Source organism: Notamacropus eugenii, chromosome 7 (assembly GCF_028372415.1).
Source record: "Notamacropus eugenii isolate mMacEug1 chromosome 7, mMacEug1.pri_v2, whole genome shotgun sequence".
NCBI classification, from domain to species: Eukaryota; Metazoa; Chordata; class Mammalia; order Diprotodontia; family Macropodidae; genus Notamacropus; species Notamacropus eugenii.
Window position 1 is genome coordinate 15,232,520 of NC_092878.1, and position 11,919 is coordinate 15,244,438.

Genomic DNA, 11,919 nt, shown 5'->3' on the forward strand with positions numbered 1-11,919 from the left:
AGATTTTGACTCATTGAAAAAAGTGTTTCTAATATTGGAAGATGCCAAAAGTGCAACTGACATCCTTGACAGATATTGGATTCTTCTCCACTAAAATTCTTTAAGCAGAGATTAGATGACCATTTGGGAAGGACATTGCAGGGAATTCATTCATGAATAGAATGGACTAGCTGACCATGGTGGTGCTTTCCAGAACTGAGCTTCTATGATTTTATGATAGTGACATTCCCATAATTATCTGGCTGGTAAGTGAGATACACAATTCAAATCTAGTTCTTCTCTTTCAAATACCATTAACTGAACCCACTTTTATTTTTTTACAACTGGCACTATGGAGTATAAAGTAAGACAAGTTTCTTTATAAAATTGGGAGTAAACTACATGGACTCTAAAATTCCTTTCACTTCTAAATCCATGAACCTATGACCTCATAAGTTTAAAGATGTTAGGGCAAAGTCTAGTCTAAATTGGTGGTATATTCAATTACATAATATTTAAAAGAAATAAAGTTTTATTAAACCCATAGTATTTTAGATTTAGAGGGAAACTCAAATGACATCCAGTAATTGCCTTGCGTGAGCTATGGATACCCTCTACTTTTTAACCATTCCTTTCTTTTCCTTCTTATCTACCTTGAGCCACATACAAGATTCCTACTAGGCTAACAAAATGTTGGCAAGGAGAGGGCTTGGCAAAGCAGCTCAAAAGAACAAATAAAAATCACATGGAAATTAGCATGTAATAAGGACTTAATAAGATACTTTATTTTTCATTTATTCATTTCACTTACTTGTATTTTTGTATCTAGGAATGTGAACAACTGCTATTAAAGTTTTAACCAGTTTGTTTTATTGAAATAATTTAAGTATACTCTGTGCTGTTTTATTTAACCAATCATTTTGTTCTGGATATAACTGCAGTTTATATCTATATGAAAGTTAATTTTAGAACAACTTCTATCTGAATTATCAGAAATTCTAAATATTTGATGTGAATTGATGAAGTATCAGGGTGTGTCTTGGCATAGCAATAACATTCCAGGATGATCCTCTCAAGGGCAAGTAAATGCCTATGTACTCTTTATGAAGGAAAATGAAATCAGTGTGTGGGTGTGGGTGTGGGTGTGTGCTTAGCAATGTACTAAAAAAGGTATAAGTCAACTTATTAGTCAAGAGAGTTTGTCTTCTGATTTTTGTCTTACATTTCATGTCTATGATTAATCCTATGATATTATTCTCATTTTTTCCCCAATTTCCCACAGAAAACGTCTAACCCAATCTTGAAATTTGAGACCATGAACCAAGCAAACTACTCAGGAGTATCTAAGTTTATGTTGTTGGGGCTTTCTGGGTCCTCAGAGCTCCAACTTTTCTACTTTCTGTTTTTTACCATATTTTATATGGCTATTTTGCTGGGTAATTTCCTCATTGTTCTCACGGTGATCTCTGAACCTGCCCTGCACACTCCCATGTACTTCCTTCTCACCAACCTCTCCTTCATTGATGTGTGCCTATCCTCTTTTGCCACACCCAAGATGATTGCAGACTTCCTTTTGGAGCAAAATGCATATCCTTCAATGGCTGTATCTCCCAGATATTCTTTCTCCATGTCTTTGCTGGTGGTGAGATGGTGTTGCTTGTAGTCATGGCATATGACAGATATGTAGCTATTTGCAAACCTCTACACTATGCAACCATTATGAGTCTGCAGAAGTGTACAGGCTTAGTTGTAGCTTCATGGATCATTGGAATCCTGCACTCCCTGAGCCAGTTGGCCTTCACTATAAACCTACCCTTCTGTGGTCCCAATGAAGTAGACAGCTTTTTCTGTGACCTTCCCTTGGTAATCAAACTTGCCTGTGTGGATACATATATTCTAGAGTTAATGATGCTCTCTGACAGTGGACTGATGGCCATGACCTCCTTCATTCTTCTGTTGATTTCTTATAGTGTCATATTGATCACTGTGAGGCGACACTCATCAGCTGGGATAGCTAAGGCACGTGCCACCTTGACAGCTCATATTACTGTTGTGACACTGTTCTTTGGACCCTGCATCTTTATCTATGCCTGGCCATTTGGAAATTTTCCAGTGGATAAAGTCCTTTCTGTATTTTACACAGTCTTCACCCCTCTCTTAAATCCTATTATATATACATTGAGAAACAAAGAGATGAAATCAGCCATGCAGAAACTGAGAGGTCAACTCATAAATTTCAGACAACTTTCACAGCTGTCCTTGGCAATGAGGGCCCCTCATAACTAGAGCCCATGTTCATGGCCATTCTTCCCTTGCAATATGCTACTTCTCTACTGTGAGACTGATCATCTTTTAATGACACCATGAAGAAGAGTTAAACATAAGCCAAATGAGAAAATCAACTGGTCATCTTTTATCATTGCCTACATGTCTCCTAATATTTCTGATTATAGACCAGCTAACTTCATCTGTTTTGTGCATAAATGCATTTACTGAAAGAGAGAGAGAGAGGTGATAGCTAATAGATGATTAATAGATGTGTAAGATAGATAGACACAGAGATACACAGAATATAATATATGATAGTTTAAGTAGGTAAAGGAATTTTATTTTAACTATTTAAACTTATAGTATTTGAAAACATTTTGATCTGATGTAAATCAGACCAAATATTCTTTGCGGTATAGTATAGTCATGAATAGAGAACCAGCTTTAGAGTCAGTAAATAAATAAACATTTATTAAGTCCTTATTATGTGCCAGGCACTGGATTAAGTGCTGAGAAGACAAATAGGAACATGGCCCCCTCCCCTGAAAAGGCAGCCCTTGCCCTGAAGGAGCTTATAGTCTGAAAAAAGAAGCAACACATAAAAGGGAGATGCAAAGGTGTTGGAGAGAAAGGGGTAGGGAAAGGGAGACACCTTCACTGGGGCATGGTGGCAAAGTCCAGAGAGTCAGAACTAGAACCATTGGAGAAAATAAAGAGAATGACTGTTCTGGGGCATTCCTCCAAACAAAGATTCTGGAAGGATCTCATTGGGGCCTGTAAAGGAAAAACAATATTCCCGAGTAAGGAGGCTAAAAGCAACTGGAGAATTTCCAGTGAGAGGAGGCAGTTGAGGCATAGTGTTGAAATAGGAAAAAAAAAATAGAAGCACAATCATAAAGTCTTGTGTTCAAACCCTGACTCTAAGAAACAATTTGTGTGACCTTAGGCAACTCAAGTTTTTAACTGACTCTCTAAAACCATAAATAGCAGGTTATTTCTTAATCTGGTTGATGGAAATTCCACATCAGGAGTCCTCTACCGTCATGAAATCATAGGTGCAAATAAAATAACAAAAACATTACCTGAAGTGGTATTGGAACTACTCATTTTGATGAGCCCTTCCACCATAGAGAAAAGAATGGTAATCATTAACTCCGTTTCTTTATAAATTATCAAAATCCTGCATAACTAGAATCTTAATGAATGACTTTTCACTAGCTGCTACTGTCCTCACTCTCAAATTAACACTAGATTCATTTTGTATATATTCAGTGTATGTCTATATATGTATACTCTGTCTCCTTCATGAGAATGTAAACTCCTTAGGAGCAGGCACTATTTCACTTTTATTTTTGCATTCTCAGTGGCTCAACATAGTATGTGACACATATTGGATGTTTAATAAATGCTTGCTGATTAATTTATTGATATATTTTGTATATCTATTTTCCATGGAAATGCAAATATGAGGAATAAATACTTATATCTACTTTGGAAGCAAAGTGTCTGCCTTTAAGTTAAATGGATGAAAGTAGGAAAAAACCTCTGGATTATGAGTTTTTGAGATAGACCGGTTAGAAGAGGAAGAGATATTCATTTTTTAAGTATATGAACTATATGAGTGGCATAGACTGAAGTAAGACTTTGCCACATACTAGATGGGGCAAGAACATTTCAGTCTTCTACTCCCTAAAAAGACTTCCTTTGATGCTCCTTTTCCCTACAACAATAACTAGAATTGTACAAGACCTGCATATCACACATCATATCATGACAGAGAGGGAGATGACTCTCCCTTTCCCTCCTATTGTCCTTTCAATTCTCATTAATCATCAATTCTAGTTTAAGAAGTTCCCCCTTCACACCTTTGGGAAAACCTAGTTAAAAATTTTAATAATCCCCATTGCACGATGAGTTTTATTGTCTATTTACAGGTCTCAAAAACTTCATTGGTCACTTGTAAAGTTTTGACAGTCTTCCAATTTCAATACAAAAAGAGGAGATTATTTATTTTGAAGTAAATAAACCAAACTAGAAAAGGTGAAAAACTTAGTTCCTCAGACTTCCAAAAGAACTTCTCTGACATGCTTCGTAACTGGTAGGTATGAAAACAAAATTGGAAAGAATTGCATTAGTTGTAGACTGTGATCAGTCTTATTTCATTTATTGCTAAATGGTTCCTGAGAGGACATTAGGTTTTTTAGGAGAACAAGTAAGTACTGAGAAACTTAGAAAGGAGAGTTAATTAAAAAAAAAAAAAGGAGTTCATGCTTTTTAAAGAAAGTGAGCAAGAACGCTATAATTCTTCATTGAGGTTAGTGATGAATTGTTATGGTTATAGTAACAGTTACAGTTATAAACAGAATAAGGAGACTGTTCATTTGAGTTCTATTTCTATCTCTTCCCTAAAGGGAGTCCTGGATAATATTCTAAGTTATTGTTGAGCTCGGTCGCTCTCTCTCCTTCTCCCCCACCCCCATTTCTCTCTGTCTGTTTCTCTGTCTGTCTCTCTCTGTCTGTCTCTCTCTGTCTGTCTCTCTCTGTCTCTGTCTCTGTCTCTCTCTCTCTTGACATACCAAATGAACCTGTCATCTTATTGACTTGAATGCTTATTTTACCAATGCAAATTAACTCTCCTCTTCAGTTTCTGTCACACCCACACACCGATATGCAGCACACACATACGGTACACAACACACACATATACATCTTCTTTTTCAATTTTTGTTTATGTTTTCTCATAAATTTTTGAAAAAGAATCCACCCTGCACGGGGAAGGCTATTGACATGGTCTTTAAATTAAAAATCAAAACAGACAGAAATGGCTATTTTAATTGTTATTTTTACTTCAAAAAGGTATGTGTGTTTATAAAACATTCTAAAGTATCGCCCAGAGAAGTCATTTGCTTCAAGATTTTGTTTATTATTAATTTATTCTTTCTTTTGACATCCTTTAGCTAAATCTGCATAATATGCAAAAGTCAGATTGAAAAAGGAAAAGAAGAATCAATTTGATGTGTCTGTGTCTCTGTGTGTGTATAACATGAGAAAACTTGCTTAATTTTTTCTGTCTGAATTGTTGGATTTGATAGATTCTTAACAATTTGAAGATGTTCTTGTGAATTAATGGATTGTTTTGATACCCTAAAGACACAGCCTTTATTTAGGGGGATCTGACTCAGACTGGTCAAATAACTTCTCAGTGTCCCTTTCTGTTTCCATCATTGAAAGTTTATTTAATTGATAATCCAAATTGATTTTTTTTGAAGTTTCAGTGATGTGTTTTTATATTACTTGCATTTCCTGATGTATCTCACCGTTAGTCAAAATTTCCCCTGTAAAAGAGAAAAACAAATAAGGTGTCTACTTCAGGCAGTGTATGTAACGTTCTGCACCAATAGTCCTCCCCATTTCTTTACTGAGAAGAGGGAGGTATACATCATATTCTAAACGGTGGAACTCAGTTTAGACACTAAAATTAATGTGAGTCCTCCCCTCCACTTTTAATTATTAATTTCATTTACAAAGTGGTAGCAGTTGTGTACAAGCTCTTCTGATTTTCTTACTTTATGCCAGTTCTCTCCAGTCTAACAATTATTTAGTAAACAACTGAATTCATAAAAACAAAAACAAAAACAAAAAACCCTCCCGTTTTTCTGAATTTTTGACATTTGTCAGCAAATTTCTACACTTTGGAAAGGTGTGACTTATTGACCTTAGGTAAGTCACTTCATAACTTTGGACGTCAGTTTCCTCATCTGCAAAAATATAAAGGATGGATTGGATGATCTCTAAATAGCACAGAACTCTACTTTAGACTTTTTTTGATTCTAAATGCTTTTCTTCTCTAAATTATAGTGAATTTAATTTCCTTTGAATCTTTCTCCATTGCTTGGTCAGAGTCTCTAAAGTGGTTTGAGAATTATATTTAGAAGAATGAGCAGTTACTGAGTTTGGGGATAGGCATATGTGTGTATGCATGTATATACGAAGAATTATTCTTTGTGTGAGATTAATCAGACTGCTTTTCTTACACTCACAACAGAAGGGCAGTATAGTATTAGAACGGAAGAGTTTGCTTCCTGTATGATGCAACCAATGGAAGACTTTCTCACTGGAGTGTATTTATAGAGTGTCTTATTTTACTCTGTGGGGTAGAATGGGAGAAATAAGAGTTTGCAAGATTGAAACATTGGGTAAAATTGGGCTCACTTCTGGGACTTTCACTATTTTAACACCTATTTTTAATAGCATTTATTTGCATGATTTACAAAGTACTTTACATGTTTTTATTCAATTGATCTTCATATTAATACTATGAGGTTAAATAGTGAATTATATTTAATGGTTACTACTGACATGCTAGTGATATGGATAATAACGGATGAATAGACAGAAATCAATAGAAACTTTCAGGTTACATATGGTGATTTCTCCAGGACTGCAACACTTCTGAACTGATCCAGCTAGAGGAAACCATGCTTTGTATTTGAAACCACTACATATATCTATACTATGTGGAATTGAGATAAAGGAACAGATAACTGAGCCCACGAAGAGCATATTGGTGGGGGCAAGTATGGAAATGGGATGGGGAAATTACCATATTCTATGACTGAAATTAAATTGTTCTTAAAATCTGTAGGTGGAAGGTAGGGGTTATTAACTTGGGATCCAGGAACTTGCCTTTTAAAAATACTTAAAAAACAAAAGTTATTTCACTATACTTGAATTCATAAATAATTCAATGTATTTTTAATGTAATTAAAACATTATGCTTGGGGTCACAAAGTGTCACACATGACTAAGAAATGATTCAACATAAAGCATTATTCTACAAAGAGTTCCAAAGGCTTTACTAGACTATCAAGGAGTATATGATGTAAAAAAATAAAAAAAAAAAGTTGAAAATTCCTAGGTTTTGGAAATAAGGACATTGATTATCTAACTTGCTCAAAATTACCTAAGACAGTCAGCATTAGAATGAGAATTTGATCAAGTGTCCTGATTCTTGAACTGCTTCATTTATTTGTGTATCTATGAAGAAAAAATTCCCTCAGAATAATTCTTTTTTTTTCAGTGTTCTACAATCACTTCCATATATCTTAGATATTTCTCCCTCCCTGCGCCTCCTTCCCCTCTATCTCCCTACTCCCTCTCTGTGATGGCATGCAATTTTACATAGGTTCTACACATACATTCCTATTAAATACATTTTTACCTTAGTCAAGTTGCATACAAGAACTAAAATGAATGGGAGAAATCATAAAAGAAAGCAAAACGTTCTGCTTCATTCTGCAGTCTAATTACATATTTCTTTCTCTGGTTGTGTAAGGCATTTTGCCTCAAGAGACCATTGGAAATTTTTTAAGACCTTGTGTTGCAATGAAGTACTATGTCTACCAGAAAAATTCTTGACACACTATGGTTGTTGCTGTGTACAAAGTTCTCCTGATTCTGCTCCTTTTACTCAGCATAAGTTCGTATAAGTCTTTCCAGGTCTCTCTGAAGTCTTCCTGTTCATCATTTCTTATAGCACAATTGTATTCCATTGCATTCATATACCACAATTTTTTCAGCCACTCCCCAAATGATGGGTATCCCCTTGATTTCCAATTTTTGTCCACCACATGGAGAGTTGCAGTAAATATTTTTGTACATGTGGCACCCTTTCACATTTTTATGATATCTTGGGAATACAGTCTTAGAAGTGATATTGCTGGGTCAAAGGGTATGCACAGTTTTGTAGCCCTTTGGGTATAGTTCCAAATTGCTCTCCATAATGGTTGGATTAGCCCACAGCTTCACCAACAAGGAATTAGTGTTCCATCTCTCCCACGTCTTCTTCAACATTTATCATCTTCTTGTTTTGTCATGTTAGCCAATCTGATAGGTGTGATATGGTATCTCAGAGTTGTTTTAATTTGCATCTCTCTAATCCATACTGATTTAGGGCATTTCTCATATGACTATAGACAGCTTTAATTTCTCCCTCTGAAAACTGCCTGTTCATCACCTTTGACCATTATCAACTGGGGAATGACTTGTATTGTTGTACATTTGACTCAGCTCTCTATATATTTTAGAAATGAGACAGACACAAGACACTCAGCAGCAAAAATTCTTTTCCAGTTTTCTGCTTCCCTCTTAATCTTGGTTGCATTGGGTTTGGTTGTGCAAGAATAATTTTTTAAGTCTCCTAAATATTCCACCTCCTTAGGTAATATTTCTGATTTTAAGAGGGTGAAAAGAGGCTAATTTGAGTATCAGATAATGAAATGAGAAGTGATACTTAAGACAAACTTTTCTCCCTCCTTCAAAAATAATAGACTCAAAGTCTCTTGTAACTGGGTTAAAAACAGGTATTTTTCATTAGTCGTCCCACATGAGATCTGTGGTTCATAAAGCTACTACACTGTGAAGTGTAGTCTGCCAAAGATACTTTCTTTGCAATATATCTTTTTTTAACCTTAGGTAAGCATAAGTGGACTACTTCCTACTGATGTTGTTGTGTAGATGCAAATGGCACTACATGCTAAGCATCAAATTTGCATGATTTAGTTATTTTAATTGAAAAAAAAAATCATGGCATCCCCATATATCTCTTCCTAATTCTATGACTCACCATTGGAAAACTTTGGAAGACTGCATTACGTAAATAATTTATGTAAATGTCTGCTTTGGATGACTAACAGAACTATTCGATGTGTTTTGTTTCCCTAGAAGTACAATAGAGAAGTGAAAAGAAACTGCCATCAGGCATTTGGAGTGGAGAGATGGAAATTGTTGCAGGGTAGTGATATAGTGACTACACTAATTTAATTGGAGCATAGAGTATATGTGGGAAAGTAATATAAAATAAGGCTCGAAACACAGAGTGGTACAGGTTATGGAGGACCTTAGTAAGTAAAGGACTTTGAACTTCAATAGAAATAGAGAACTACTTGAAGATTTTTGTGTAGATAATGTGAAATTCCCTCAAGCAGATCATAAACTCTTTGAGAAAATGGGTTTGAGTGTTGTTATTTCACCTTAGTGTATATGCACACACACAATACATATATATGTATATATACATATATATGTATGTATGTGTGTTCATGTTGATATTGAGTATATGATTTATTTGTTTAAATGCTTCTTTTGTGAAAATTGCTTCTATATATCTACATTATCTGAAAGATATAATAGTAGAGGATTGTGTCAAAAAATATCACAGCTGTAATATTAAAGGTACACTGAAACCAAAAGGTACAGGAATTTGCTCATGTTCAAACAGCTAGCAAAATTCAGTGGTCGGACTTGAATATAGGTCTTCCTGGTTCTAAAATTAAACTGTATCCTGTCTCTTCCCTTCCATATAATAGGCATCTAAGTTTGTTGAAATGAATTCAAATGTACTAATCAGTGATAATAAATGTCTCTATGCACAATTGGGATTAACCTGAAAGCTATATGAAGATGGATGTTGAAAGGGGGAGAATGTGAGGGTAATATGTTATTTTCATTCATTTTGATCTCCTCCTATTTCTCCTCTTTTAAGGTTATCTCTAAGAATTTCTGATTCCTTTATCCATGGATGGGGCTAATTCCTCTATGGTGTCTGAATTTGTTCTACTGGGGCTCTCCAGTTCTCAAGAACTTCAGCTTTTCTTTTTTGTCTTCTTTTCCTTGTTGTATGGAATGATCATCCTTGGTAATCTTCTCATCATAATTACAGTGACCATTGATGCTCGCCTGCACTCTCCCATGTATTTCCTGCTGGGAAATCTATCCTTTATTGACATCTGCCAGTCATCTTTTGCTACCCCAAAGATGATCACAGACTTTCTGAATGAACACAAGACCATATCTTTCAATGGATGCATAGCCCAGATTTTCTTTATTCACCTCTTCACTGGTGGTGAGATGGTGTTGCTGGTCTCCATGGCCTATGATAGATATGTGGCCATCTGTAAACCTCTACACTATGTGACCATTATGAACCAGCAGGTCTGTACTGCCTTAGTATTAGCCTCCTGGACTGTTGGTTTAGTGCACACCATGAGCCAATTGTCATTTACTGTGAATTTGCCTTTTTGTGGCCCCAATGTGATAGATAGCTTTTTTTGTGACCTTCCCAGAGTGACCAAGCTTGCCTGCCTTGATTCTTATATCATAGAAATATTAATTGTGGCCAATAGTGGGATTCTTTCCTTAAGTACTTTCTTCCTTTTGTCTATTTCATATGTCGTCATTCTAGTCACTGTCCGATATAAGTCTTCTGCTGCAGTGGCTAAAGCATTTTCCACACTGAGTGCTCACATCATGGTGGTGACCTTGTTCTTTGGGCCCTGTATTTTCCTCTATGTATGGCCTTTTACTACTTACCCAGCGGATAAAGTCCTTGCAATATTTTATACCATTTTCACTCCTATCTTGAACCCCATTATTTATACATTAAGGAACAAAAGCATGAAGGCTTCCATGAGGAAACTTGTGACTCAAAAACTGAAGTCCAAGAAGATTTCTGAGATATCCCTCATTACAAGACCCTCTCTTTAATGAGACATACATTCTCTAAAGTTAAAGCTCTGTGAAAACCTTTTATTACTCTATATGCCAACAATTATTGCTGTTTTACTTTTTGTTACCACTGTTACTACTCTTGACCCTTAAAAGATAGCTATATAGGGAGGATGATAGTATAGCATTACCCTAGCTCATAGAATTGGTGTGATTAAAAAGAACCATAAATATATTTTTAATGCCCTAGGTTTACAGTTAGAGAAATTCATTCCAAAAAAGGGAAAGTGACTTCCACAACAAAAAAAACATGGGGTTCATCAATGCAAAAACATATTATGATAACTGTAGTTCAACATAATTGATTTCCTTTGTAATCCTATGTATTTCATTTTGAACATTTAAGCATATTATTGTCAGAAGTATCCATAGGCTTCACCATATAAATGAAGGGATTTATGACACAGAAAAAGTTAAAAAAAAAAACAAAACCCGCTCTAGGGATAGAGTTTAAAAATGAAGCAATTTCTGTCCACTGGGAATAGCTAAAAGGTCATTCTAGCAGGAATAGAGAATGAATGGAGGGATGTGATAAGAAAAGCGACTGGAGAAGGAGGTGAGATGCCAGATTGAGGAAGACTTTCTGCTATGTAGTAAGTGAATGGTAGATCTGGGACTCAAATTCTCTCTTGTGACTCTGAGTGTAGTTGTCTGCCTTCTTGTGATACATGATATAATAGTGATAAGCACTAAAGAGGGAAATGTGTAAGCTAAGTGTCACAATATAGAGAGAGGAGGGCTTGGAGTTAAGATGACCTGAGTTTAAATCCTACTTCTGGCACCAACTGAAGAGATTCCAGGCATGTTTCTTTAACTTTTACCATGTTCATGTTTTTTTGTTTTGTTTTGTTTTTATTTTTATTAAATGGGCATAAAATGGCATCTAACTTACAAGTTTCTAGTCAGAGTGAAATGAGTGAATATATATTATGTTCTTTGCTAACCTTAAAATACTATGAAATATTTGCTATCATTAGTGAATTTTTTGTTGCCCTGTACTAGGAAGTATACAAAGAGAATTATAGTCTGTTGACCTGGCCATTCATTGATTGATTATATGTACCTGGCTTAGAGTGATTATCAACAATTACCGTTTCTCTATCTCTT

At 35.4% G+C, this 11,919-nt stretch overlaps 2 protein-coding genes across 2 annotated transcripts; both read left to right on the forward strand.

The window, feature by feature from the left end:
* Positions 1–1,294: 1,294 nt before the first annotated feature.
* LOC140513118 (olfactory receptor 4K15-like) lies at positions 1,295–2,265 on the forward strand. Its single transcript, XM_072622467.1, is given in 2 exon segments — positions 1,295–1,550; positions 1,553–2,265. Coding segments are annotated over 2 exon segments (969 nt in total).
* Positions 2,266–9,822: 7,557 nt separating this feature from the next.
* Positions 9,823–10,791, forward strand: LOC140513226 (olfactory receptor 4K5-like). Its single transcript, XM_072622708.1, has one exon. It carries the CDS (start codon positions 9,823–9,825, stop codon positions 10,789–10,791), a length of 969 nt encoding a protein of 322 aa, XP_072478809.1.
* The last annotated feature ends 1,128 nt before the right edge of the window (positions 10,792–11,919 follow it).

Bases quoted from the DNA above. Each gene is read 5' to 3' on its own strand.
- LOC140513226 (XM_072622708.1), top strand. From the start codon at position 9,823: ATGGATGGGGCTAATTCCTCTATGGTGTCTGAATTTGTTCTACTGGGG.